Genomic DNA, 13,793 nt, shown 5'->3' with positions numbered 1-13,793 from the left:
CTATTATAATTTATTAATTTATTCCATTTTTAAATAAAATAAATAAATAAATACACCTTATCAAACTAGGTCAAACTAGCCGTTATAACTAATTAATATTTTTATTTAACAGTTCAATATTAATATATTTGAAATTATTTATTTATTTTTAGTAATTTACTTGTTATAATTTTACCTGTTATAGTATACATTTCTAACAAATTTGAATTAATGTAAGTTTATTAATATATTTATTTATTTTTTATTTTTTATTTTTTTTTTATAATTAATTCATTTTATGATTAATTTATTCTATAACTAAAATTTCTGTTATATAAATAAAATAAATAAATAATATTAATTAATATAATGGTCAAACTAGCCGTTATCAGGCCAAATTGAGCTGTGGTCTTTCTAGTAATCTGAGTCATTGGATATTCTGCTCGGTCTATTTAAAGTACATAGGCCAGATCTGCTCATTCAACTTGTCCTGACGATGAACCACACTGGTTGGTTCGAAACGCGTCGACAAAAATTTCTCCATGTGATTTTTGCCGAAGAATTCTTCAAAAATTTGATATGGATCACAGAAGTCTCAATTCAATAAAGGCATATGAATTTAAAATTGACACCTATAATTTAGAAGGAGTTGTAGAAAATGCTCTAGGCAAAAATGATTTCTCCTACAAGATATTCAACCTGGGTGGAAAACTCAGTCTCTGTAAGGAAGACAAATAATGACATTAGAATATGTGTCAAATTCAATAATTTGAATGAACTATTGTTGAAGGACAATGATTGTTTACCCAACAAGGGGTAATTATTGTAAAGGATAACTGGGCCTTAAATGATTTCAATGTTGGATGGTTTCTCAAAATATAATCAAATTAAAGAAGTTATTGCTTCAGCTCCTATATTTATAAATATTCAAAGGAGTTTCAAATTTTCTAAATTTCTTCAGGAGAAGCAATCGCAGGGGTATTTTTACAGAATAATGTGCAAGGATTTGAGTAGCCCACAACACATATTACTAAAGGCCTAATAGTAAGCATGTATTTTCATCCTTTGAATCAGTCAATTTTATTAGGTAATCTTCACTTTCAATTACGAGAAGTCTATACTCTATCGGGGTCCTCAACCAAATTTGTATATCTACAGTTTCTATTAAATGCTTTGTAACTATGAAATCACTTCTGGACAAAGTCACTTGCATGAATGTTTTTCCCTCGGAATAGATTTTGGTGATATTTCAATTTGGGAAGTGGTATCAGGTGAAAAATTAGTTCAAAAATCATTAAGAATTTGTGATTTATCAAAGCTCGAAATGTCTATGCAGGTATAAATATATTTTTAAAGAGAAAGTAATTTGGGTGAAGTTTTTTGTAAGCTGAATCTTAGCAAAATATAGTTTAAAACTTTAAGGTAGCAAGTAATTTGGGTGAAGTTTCCTATAACTTTCTCAAGAACATATAGTTTTGGATAATTTATACATATTTTCTATTATATTTATTTAGGAATTCCTTTCAAAAGAATCCCATGCATGGGTATGGGTTGGTATGTAAATTTGGCTACTTGATCTTGTAGTTAGGTGTTTCAGTATTTCTCTATAATTTTATTTTTATGAAAGTTAATATTAATTAACCTGACATGACTTACAGGAGTGACATTTTCTAAGAACATAGTCCACATTTATCATTCTAGCAAGGTTGACAAATTGCAACAACACCTTGAGGTTGATATTCAAGTTTGGAAAGATGTTTTATTAATGGAGTTTAAATACTTCACAGTTTTAATGTTGGTAGTAGGGACATATACATCGTTAGTATTTTCTTGTAACTATCTTATATGTTCTTAGCTAGGTTTTGGAGTATTTAGGATTTATCATTTTCAATTTTTTTTTTATATAAGTCTTCTCAACAATTTGTTTTTTAGTCAATATTTAGAGCCAACTAGTGTGGCTTATCATCCAAACATTCTGATAAAAGGTCACATTAGTTGGCTAGAAACCTCAACTCAAAAACAAAATATGATAAATTTGGAATTCTAAATCAAAATTACTCATCTCACAACCATCTGATTTTTTTTTGTCTTTTATTATATTTTGCATTAAATATCTTTTAATGACACATATTCATGTAACTTTGCATATTGATGCACATATAGGAAGTTTGAATGATATTTATTTCGTCATCCATAATGGGCAGCTTAAATTTATCACATGTGGATGATGATAAGGTCATCAAGATATTTATAACATTGGTTTTTTCAAATTCAATTCATTTTATAAATCATGGATATTACTTTACAAGTTAAATTTTTAATTTAATGAATATATACAAATTATTTATTGCTTATTATTTCTTTTTAATTAAAGAATTGAGTTAAAACACACATTTTGAAAATAATTTTTCTCTAAGAAATTGTTCTTAGATAGACAAAATGTTAAGTAATGTTCCATTGAATGATAAATGTCAAAGAAATATTCAAATAAACATATCATTTTTGGCTTAGTAGTTAATAATAGAGATAATAAAATGCTTTTTCCAAATTAATTAAATGTTAATTTTAGAATTGATGATTTTCTCAATAAAAATCAAAATAAAATAAAATAAGTCAAATTGATATTTTCTCAAATTATATATATATATATATATATATATATATTTTCAAATTTCAAATTATTTCAAAACGAAATAAAAATTGCTAGATTAAATTAATTTAATTTTTTAATCAAATCATTTTCATAAATTTTATTAAAATCATGTTAAACTTAAAACAAATGTATTTAATTAAATTTCTATATTTATTCTTATAAATGGACTTACTTTAAGTGGTTGGTTTGGTTTCCTTTTGTAACTCACAGACATATCATAAAAAAAATTAATAATCATTCAAGTTGACCGATACATGGTTTGTAAAAGTACATAGTAAATTGAATTCTTTGAGGTTCCTTTTTCCAAAGAATCATTTTTCGTGCTTTGTTACTAAAGATATTATACTATACACATTCATAACTTAGTTTTTGATGAATATTGTTTCCATAGTTTGATGACTAGGTCCCAAAGTATATAGTTCCCATATTTTTTCTTTACACACCTCATATATGTATAGCTCTTTGACGGTGACGTTATGTTAATATTTAATAATTATGTACATAGCTTGGGCATACATTATGGTTAGATATTTGTTCAATGCACTAATGCCATAACCGTGTCCTGTGTCTTAACCTAAGTTCAACCATAGGTTGCAATCTTGACCTTTATTAAAAAACTAAGAGGATTCCTGCTCACCTAGCCGAAAGTTCTTGACGGAGTTGATCTATTGCCAAGTGGTAGCTCTTATCTGGAGACTCAATAGATGAACGATTATAGAATTTTGGGAACAAATCAACGATGGAAAAAGAGGGGCGATTAGGGTAACCACACAATCATTATGAGCTGGGCAATTGTGTCTCATTTTGTTGGTTCCATTGAGATGTGAGAGCTCTGCAATTTCTAGTGAGGGTTTAAGCCCAAAAATGACACAGGTTCCCTTTCCTATTTGATTTAGGAGAGGAGTACACTTCGTTTAATTATTCCACTGAGAATAGCAGACTTCGCCAAGGGTTTGGATACAACATCATAGTTATGGATTTCCTTTGTTCGGTAAACAACCGACGCGGCTCCAAGTATGTCATAACCTTGCTTGATACCTTCCGCTTCTATGAGCCAATAATCATCAAGGGTACTAATTGTGTTACTGCTGCCATGGATAGGAGTTTCAGTTACATGGATGGACTCAGCACTCGAGTAACTGAACCCATCTTAAATTTTCTTTTGTTATCTTTGATTAATAGAATATTTCAAAATTTTAAAGCGCGACTGACCCTTGACTAGTAATTTTTTTATAGGTATGAAATGGTGTTTCAATTTTAGTTCCTTTTAATCTTGTTTCTTCCAAGCAATCATGGTCATCTTCTCATAGTTGTCATTGCTTCATTTATCAGGTTCTTACTCAGTCCCTTCTAAGAGGTCTACTCGTGCTTGATAGCTCATTTTTGTTGTTGGATCTTGATTCCTAGAAATTACTATGGTTCAAAATTCACATGGACCGATTCCTATTCTTAATTAGGGTCTAGGGTTCGAATTCTCTTGTCGCTATTTTATTTGTTCTCTTTAAAAGATTGCTAAGGTTTATGAGTCCAAAACTGTTGACCAACCAGAGTTTAGGGTTGAATATTGAGCAAAATAAATTATAATTGTCATTGGTGTTTTCCAAATTAAATAAGCACTGGATAGGATCGACCTTGTGGTTGACAGTGTAGGTTTTGTTTTGAACTATCCACAAGTTAGAGGAATCATTGATAACACCCATTGACAGGAGTATAGACTCATCCACGACACGAGTCTCATCCTAGGGGGTCAACGCTTTCAATGAGTGTGGAGATGGAGCACTCTTTATCTTTCTTTCTTTTTAATTAATTAATTAATTATTTTTTTTATTACAGTGGAATCAACAACAAGGGTAGCCTCGTGACTCGCGTTACACGGGGTCGATTCTGACCGCTACCTCTATAACCACTGGGAGCTGCGCCTGCCTCTCTATATAGCTCCAGGGTTAGTCCAGGAGATTTGAACTTGTGACCTTCAATACGGAGCCCGCCTTTCTAACGAACTTCACCGCATTGTGATTACCAACTCACCTACCCCCTGAGGCTGGAGCACTCTTTATCTTAATTAGGCATAAACTCACTATGTTTGATATTGTTCAGTTCTTACATTAATAATTTGATTAAGTTGTTCAGTTTCGAATGGGGTTTCTTTATAAATTTAATACTACACCTCTAGTTCCTCCCCTGCGTAGTGTTCGTGAAAATTAGATATTGCTTTCTTGTAATAAAGAAGCAATAATTCGCAAATGGTTCAGTTAATACTTATATAATTTCTTCCTTGGTTCACTGTTAAGAATTTCTCATTACCCTGATATAGTTCTTGCGTTATTAAAGATTCTTTATGAAACTAATCAGGAGTTGAAACATTTTCTGCAAAAGAAAGTTTAAATACTTATTTTTGGTAGCTTTAGATCGTCTCTTCATTTATTCATTAAGCATAATGTTTTCATTTAATCGATTTTTTTGTTTAACTGGAAGATTCTTTATGAAACTAATCAGGAGTTGAAACATTTTATGCAAAAGAAAGTTTAAATACTTATTTTGGGCAGCTTCAAATTGTTTGTTCATTTATTGATTAAGCATAATGTTTTCATTTAATCATTCATTTTGTTCAACCGACTTGTTACAAAGTATTATTTTCCAAAGTCTCAGTTAAATAAACAAAAGAATTGACAGTAATAATTATTTACATTACTGGGGATTTTACACCCTTTTATTTTCTTTTAACTATGTAATTTGAGATCGAGTGAGATGTTTTCTTAAACTGGTTTGACAAATCCTCTAATATGATATTCGGGTAATCCGACTAGCTCAGCTCTATGAAAAATGGGAAAAACAAAATGATGCAGAGTTGATGATCATCAAGGTAAAACTCTCTATTCTTTTGGATTACAATGTTTTATTTCCAAATTTTTAATAATGTACCACTTTCAAACATTCATTCACATCTTTGTATATCCTTTAGCGAGCTGGGCGAGCATTTTGTGTTGGGGGAGCCTTGCGGGCATTGTATTATTTTAAGGCAGGTTAGTGTCCAATATTTTTGAAAATGATAGCTTTACTTCTTGGGTATAGTTTCAGAAGAGTTGATTGTTAGATTGCAAGCTTAAGAAGTAGAAGATGTCCATTTATGTCTCATTTTACTCTTGTTGTTAGCTATTTTCTAATTCGTTTTTCTATTTTAAAGTTTACTAGTGTTAAAGATATATATGAAAGCCGGTTAGTACAACCACATTGGTAAATGTGGTTGATGTAGGTAGATCAACCTTATTTGTTATTTAATAATGTATTATTCGGTTAATCTCATAGATAATTCGCATAATAATTTTATAATTGTATTAGGTAAATGTGAAAAAAGTAAATATAGATTTAGAAATATAAAATAGTTAATATTTAAAATTTTATTCATTGATGTGAATATGACCACCAAAATATGTCATCATTTCTTATATATAACCAAAAGATAACTATTTTGATTAAAAGAATACTTATAAAAGTAAATGTCAGCACTATTTCTTCAAAAAAAATATTAAGCTGCACATTGACATAACTAATTTATTTGTTTTTTTTATGAGTGCTTTTATGTTATCAATCATGATTTGTAAACATTCTTGTAGACAAACATATTATCGAGCTTATGTACAAAATCTATTGACTTTACTATCACATCCATACATACAAGAACAATCTGGTGAGGACTGCCACTTTTTAGTTTGTACCATTTTTAATTTATCATATATTAAAAATGACTGTAATTTGTCATTCAAGACATGTGCAGTATGTTGGGAAGAATAATGTCTTTTAGATTTTATATGGATATTTTCAATATAATTGAAGTTTATTAGATTATGTATATTCTTTCTTTACCATCTAAAATTATAATAGATAGTATACATACCAGAGTTCTCCATAATTCTCGTTGGGAAGAATAACGTCTCTTAGATTTTATATGGATCTTTTCAGTATTATTGAAGTTTATTAGATTATGTATATTATGCTTTCTTTGCCATCTAAAACTATAATACATAGTATACATACCAGAGTTCTCCATAATTCTCATTTAAAACATAGTTAAGATTTCATCGCTAGCATGTTATTTGAGGAGGATTTATCCTTCAATTCTTATGTTCCTATTTGATTAATTGCAAAGAAATTTTTTTCATGTTTGATTCACATAGCGTTTGTGAATGGGCTTGCAATGGGAGCAGGTGCAAGTCTAGCAATATTATTTGCATTTAGAATAGTCACGGAGAAAATTGTGAGTTTTTTCAATTTTAATGAAATATTTCATCTTTTCATGTAGAGGATTAGCATATTCTCTTCAATTAATTGTCTTCATCATAAACAAAATATTTAGGCATTTTATTTGGAAATCTATATTACTAATTTATTTAGAAATATATATTATTGAAATTAGTAAAGAATTAATTAGCAACTATTTAATATTTATAGAATGTCGTGAAAATTATTTCCTTTAAGGTATATCTTAAAATAAATTATTTTAAGATTTCTGATTATTAATATTTTTCCTTCAATGATCACAGTTCACTTTCTCTCTACTTCTGTTGATGGATCAATAGATTAAAACTTGATTATACCTTGTATCCCCCCAAGTAAAGGAAACAACTTGTTTCATTGTCATTGTGAAAAATCATTTGAGACACGTCCCTTTTGATAGTTTTCTCTCAAGTTACTTTTTGACATTTTAAATTTTTTCTTGTTTCATTTTGTAGGTGTTGAAGCAAGTGTCTTTGGATATTCCACAAAATATCTTCTGGACTACCATTTTTGAGTCTGTACTAGACACGGCTAGGGAATTAGTCAAGGCAAATCAAGTGATAGTGAAGAAATACTATATCATGTTGCAAGAACCTGTGTCAATTTTCCATCTTTTGTAAAACAAACTTTCATGAATAAAGGATTGCCAATCAATTGTAAATTCAAATGAATATACATTTTACAATTTTTGTAAATTCAAACTCATATACATTTTATAATATTTTTGTTATCAAGGAAGCCAATTCCAATTATACACGGGTATTGAAATTGTGGAGTGATTATACATCGGTTTTGAAATTGTGGAGCTAACCGCTGCATATAAATTTAATTTTCCACCATTTAATGTGATTTAAGCTTCCAGTTTTATATGTGAGAGAGTAAATTCCTTTGTAGGATGGAGAAATCTTGAACACTTTTATTTTTCTTCATAATATATCATGAAATGAAATTCCAACGGAGGATCTTGCATATTCAAATTCAATGACATGAATGTGTTTTCAACAAATAAAAGTCATTCAGCAAATCTAAGTGTGCTGCCTTATTATTTTCAAGGTTGCTTTTGAGAATTGTTAAGTTTTCGAAATTGTTTTTCTTTTAGATTTAAAATGACTTTGTTGTTAACTTTTAAAAAATTGGATTTTTTTTTTACCTTAAAGAACAAAGATTTAAGCTAATTAAAATCATTTTTTGGAAACTTTAAATGTTGAAACCACCTTTAAAAAGCATTTAAAATGATTTTATTTTTTTTTTTAAACATTTTTTCATATTGTCTCTAGAGACAATAGATGAAATTGTGGGCCTATAGTCTCTATAGACAATATTTTTTTAATCTAAGCTAATGTCTGTGAAGAGACAAAAATGTAATTATAGAACATTTAAAAAGATTTTGTTTATTTTTTTTAATATATTTTTTGATATTGTCTCTAGAGAGACAATAGTTGAAATTATGGACCTATAATCTCTATAGACTATGTTTTTAATCTCAACTTTTTTTCTCTGAATAGACAAAAATGTAATTGTCTCTAAAGAGACAAAAGAAATTGTCTCTAGAGAGAGAAAAGAAATTCTCTTAAGAAACAATAATTCTTGTGTCTTTATAGAGACAATAATAATATATGTGACAATAATAATATGTGTTCTATATTGTCTTTATAGAGAAAAAATTTTAAGACAATACACCATTGACATAAAAATGTCTTAAATATTATCTTAAAAATCCCGACATATAATACCGTCACTTGAAATAAAAAAGAAACAGCATATTTGTTCAATTGCGATTTAAAATAGTGATGAAGGGCCATTTATATTATTTAAAATAATAATAAAAAGTAAATCATATCGCATAAAGATTCCTCCACCAAGTAAAGTCGGGTAGAAGAGACTATGTCGTCGCAAAAATTATTGATGTGGAGTGGCCTCTATTAAAAACTATATTCAATGAGAATTCCAAAAGTCAGCTGGGATTAATGGGACCAAAGTCCATCGTCACCAGGCTAAAGTCAAACAATCCATCGCAAAAATTATTGATGTGGAATGGCCTTTATCAAAAACTATATTCAATGAGAATTCCATAAGTCAGCTGAGATTAATGGGACAAAAGTCCATCGTCACCAGGCTAAAGTCAAACAATCCCTTCAAAAGAGTTAATGTTAGAGTCTCATACGACCTCTTTTGAAATATTTTGCACAAATCTTAATCTCCAAGCGGCCTAAAGTTAATCCACTACCCAACCTATCTAAACTCTACAAATTCCCCAATTTAATATACAGAACACACAAACTGGGGGCAAGATGTCTTATGCAATGGATGCACAGACTCAACATCTAAGTAGTATCATTAAGAAGTTCATATCCAATGTCGTGAACAACCTGAAGGTGCAAGACAGATATATCTTGCCTCCCCATGACCGCCCACAGATGGCTGAGGTCTCTTATTCTGAGAGCATTCCTGTAATAGACCTAAAAGACCTGGATGGCCCTAACAGAACGACAGTAGTCCATCAAATCCGACGTGCATGTGAAGATGATGGTTTCTTTCAGGTACACACCTCAACCACTAACCAACAATTCTCCCGCCCATCAAATACTTTTGGTTGAATTTCTGTCACACTTGCAGACTATTGAGTCTATACATCTCTGTTGGTATGCTGGTATTAATATAGTGACTGGGTTATGCTTCATATCTTATTGACTGAGGTATTTTTTTTGGTTGATATCAGATAGTGAACCATGGCGTGCCAGAGAATGTCATGAAAAGCATGATGGGGATAGCCAAAGAGTTCTATGAAATGCCCGTGGAAGACCGAGCATGCCTCTACTCAGAGGACATAAATCAACCAGTCCGTTTTTCTACAAGCTTCAATTTCAGCAGAGACAAGGTTCTCCACTGGATCGACTATTTCACGCACCCTTGTCATCCTCTTGAGGAAGTCATCGGTTCTTGGCCGGAAAAACCGGCAGGTTACAGGTAATCAGCAAAATTTTATCTATTATAAATATCTAAGACACAGCACTAGAATTGATTCATCTTAACCCACCGTGCAAAAGTTTAACTTGTTTGACTTGATTTTTTGTTACAGAGATATTGCGGGCAAGTACGCTGGTGAGATGAGAGGGCTGATATTAAGGCTGTTGGCTGCAATTTCAGAAGCTTTAGAGCTGGATTCCGATTACTTTAACAGAATTCTTGGCAAACATAGCCAACGGATGTCTATAAATTGCTATCCTTCATGCCCAAACCCAGACCTTACTCTTGGTTTAGCAAACCATTCAGATGGAAGTGCCCTCACTGTGTTAATGCAAAGCGATGTCAGTGGCCTGCAAGTAATCAAGAATGGAAAGTGGGTTTCTGTCGAACCCATAACTAACGTGCTTGTGGTCAATTTGGGAGAACGAGCATATCCATATAGTTAGATTTTCTCTTTGTGCAAGAAATTGATAGTATTCTATCGATCATTCAATTTGTGTTTTGTGTGATTTGAATGTATTAGGTTGTGAGCAATGGGAGATTTAGGAGCGTGGAGCATCGAGCAGTAACAAATATGCACAGTGCACGCATATCAATTCCCACTTTCTATTTTCCTTCAGACGATGCTTTTATTGCTCCTGCAACAAGCATGGTGGATGGCACAGTGCACGCATATCAATTCCCACTTTCTATTTTCCTTCAGACGATGCTTTTATTGCTCCTGCAACAAGCATGGTGGATGAATTGCACCCTGCTCCATATAGATGAATTGCACCCTGCTCCATATAGACGATACAAGTTTGAAGAGTTTGTGTCAGCTGCGTGGAGCGAGGGATCAAAGGGAAAGAGTCTTCTGGATCATTTCAAGATCTAATGGACAATGATTGTTGTTAGTTGGTGGAGCCGAGCCATTCATTTGCCTTTGCATTCGGCATGCGCATCCCATCATGAACGTCTTAATTCAAAGTACATAAATAAATAATACATGATGCACATCGATGCATTGTGGTAGTTTTATATATTGAGATCACTGACTTTAAAAACATAATTAATTTTAAATTACAACATTTTTCATGTATTTAAAGGCATCTGTGAAAACATAATTTATTTTAAATTCCATCTTTTTTCATATATTTAAAGCCATTTGTTTTTACTTATGTTACACAGTAACTTCCTGGAGTGGTGGGAATTACGTTTTAGTGGTTCTTGCACTCTCTGGAGCTTTGGAACTATATGAGAATTGTATGATTTCCAAAGTTCCCTACGATAGGGATTCTGAACTGCCCACAAAACATGAACCTATGTTGAAAGTTTGGAATACGAGCCTATGTTGAAATTTTGGAATATAATCTCTGTAGAGAAATACGCTGAACTACCCACGAAACATGAGCCTATGTTGAAACCTTCATAGAAAGAAAGACCAAAGACACCCTTAACATCGATATCCTTAATTGAGAAACTGGAGTAATCTCTTCATGGTGTAACACATTGATCTATTAAACATTAACTATATATATATCTATATCTATATATATATATATATATATATATAAATTAACTTAAGCCACCCCAAATTACATATATATGTTAGACGAGGCATAATCAATTATTAACTATCATGTATGATTTATATACAACCTTGCTAAATGCCATTACCAAATTTATACGAAAACAATGGTTTGGACTTTAGATGCTATGTATTATTTGTATAATGATTGTGGTGGGATTTGGTTGTACGCGGCATTGACTTTACAATCTATACATCCCTGTGTATTAAACATACGGGTACACTATATTAAACATACGGGTACATTGTTGGCCTATGCACTAAATGTTTACAGGCCATAGCCTCGAATCCCGCTCAGGAAACACATGTGTATTTATTTCCCTGGCTGTTTAGGTCCTGGTGGCTGCCTAAAAGTGACCCATCTGTCCTTATCCAATCTAACCATCGGGATCAAGCACCTCCATCGGCGATTCACCATGGCCCGCTGGATCGAATGGTCCTTAGGTTATCGATCCTTCATTTCTCGGCAGTGTGGTTTCAATCTGTCATTGTTTCACTCTGGAATTCTTGAGGGGTTATGGCTCTGCTCTGTCCTTCTATGTTTGTCTTCGCCTACAATTTGGGTTCACTTGACTATTCACACTACGTTCTGGCATCTTGGAATACCCTGATGAACCTGAACTTGTTTCAACGCTCTGGAACTCGTTCTGCGGAGGTAGGGTCTTCAATATTCCCTCTGAAGGTAAGCTTTTAGGTCCTCTTTTTCGCATAACCATCTTTGTTGATCAGGTAGTAGAGCATTTATTACAGTTTCTATTATTCTCTTGAAGAATTATTTCAAAATAAAATACGAAAAACCCTATTGACATACTTCAAGAAATAGGAAACATTCCCTATAATTCTTACACAATAATTTACAAATATATCTCTAAAAATTTAGCCAATCTCCTAGCTAATGTTCTTAGATTTAGAGAATAACTTATACAAGCAATTCTTTACTTATCTGTTTATGTTGTCCAGGACTAAGTCTGGTATAAGATTTGCACTTTAATTTTCCTCCCTGCTGTGAGATTACCTACTCTTGTAAATCATCCCCCCGTGCTACTCCTAATTTCAGAAGTTCTCTCTCTCTTCAGAGACTTTAATGTTTACAAGCTATTTGGCCTTAACCAGACAGTCATTATAGATTGCTTGACCTTTCAGCGAAGTATCCTTTTCTCCTTATGATCTTAGATCCCTATCCTCTTGATCATTTTAGTAAAAATACTCTAGGATTTAGTTTTGGAACAGATAACTATCTCCATAATTGATTACCTAGTAAAACAGTAATTGCCCATAACTGCAAAATTTATGCTTCCATAACTAAATTCTAAAATGGTTTATAATTCAAACAAATAGTAACAGTCTGTTTGGTTGTAGTAAATTATATAAATATTTACATTAATGGGGGATATTACATCTTCACCCCCTAAAATGGACCATCGTCCCAATGTTCTCTTCCTACAAATAGACCCGGAAATTTTTCTCTCATGACCTGTTCATCTTCCCAAGTGGCCTCTTCTGGCCCATAGTGTTGCCATTGCACTTTAACCTAGATGATAACTCATTTCAACAACGTTACTTCTCTTCGATCTAGTATAACCAAAGGTTCGACCAAGAACTCGTCTTCCTGTTCGTCTTCAACATAGCAACAAAAAGTGTTAAATCATTAACTAGTTATTTAACACATTTATAAAGAATATCTATATATATACCTTACATATATATCTTGCCATTGGATTATGTGGTTAACGTCATCCACATATATCTTATGTAAAGAAACATGAAACACATTGTATACACGAATATGACTGGGTAAGGCAAGTTGATAAGCCACCGGTTCGATTCAAGACAGGATTTGAAACAGCCTACAATAATGGGGTGCTAGCTTAGCACACTCGTCCCATTGTAAGGTGCTTTTCTTGGCTCGCACTAGAATGTAGACACGATCTCCTACTTTGAATTCTCGAAAACTCCTCTTTCGATCGGCAAAGTTCTTTTGCCGGTCTTGAGCAACCTTTAAATTAATCCATACCTTTTTCACCATTTCCTCCATTTCTTCCAGCATGTCTGTCCCTAGTAACATTTTGTCCTCTCGTCCACTCCAACTTAAAGGTGTCCTTCACTTGCATCCATATCAAACCTTAAAGGGACTCATCCGAAGGGATGCATTGTACCCATTGTTATATGAAAAATCCACCAGGTGTAAATAATCATCCCATTTTGTGGGTTGTTGTATTACATACGTTCGCTGCATGTCTTCAACAACTTGATTCACTCTTTGAGTCTGCCCATCCGTTTACAGATGATAAGCTGTACTGAAGTGCAGTTGTGTGCCCAATCCTAAAAAGAGGGCTTTCCATAGGGCTGATG

The 13,793-nt window shown here is 32.2% G+C and overlaps 1 protein-coding gene across 1 annotated transcript; it reads left to right on the top strand.

The window, feature by feature from the left end:
* Nucleotides 1–9,198: 9,198 nt before the first annotated feature.
* On the top strand, nt 9,199–10,748 carry LOC149150215 (protein DMR6-LIKE OXYGENASE 1-like). The gene is made up of 4 exons (XM_089442735.1): nt 9,199–9,447; nt 9,627–9,874; nt 9,987–10,230; nt 10,398–10,748. Exons 1-4 carry the CDS (start codon nt 9,199–9,201, stop codon nt 10,746–10,748), a joined length of 1,092 nt encoding a protein of 363 aa, XP_089298861.1.
* The last annotated feature ends 3,045 nt before the right edge of the window (nt 10,749–13,793 follow it).

This window comes from Pinus tabuliformis, chromosome 9 (genome assembly GCF_031772625.1).
Source record: "Pinus tabuliformis cultivar Carrire ecotype Pingquan chromosome 9, CPIR1, whole genome shotgun sequence".
NCBI lineage: Eukaryota > Viridiplantae > Streptophyta > Pinopsida > Pinales > Pinaceae > Pinus > Pinus tabuliformis.
This window is presented reverse-complemented; position numbering and strand designations above follow the sequence as displayed.

Excerpts from the sequence above, each read along its gene's own strand:
- LOC149150215 (XM_089442735.1), top strand. The coding sequence starts at position 9,199 with ATGTCTTATGCAATGGATGCACAGACTCAACATCTAAGTAGTATCATT. Across the intron at positions 9,448-9,626 it reads AAGATGATGGTTTCTTTCAG|ATAGTGAACCATGGCGTGCC; the intron begins GTACACACCTCA and ends GGTTGATATCAG. Across the intron at positions 9,875-9,986 it reads GAAAAACCGGCAGGTTACAG|AGATATTGCGGGCAAGTACG; the intron begins GTAATCAGCAAA and ends TTTTTGTTACAG.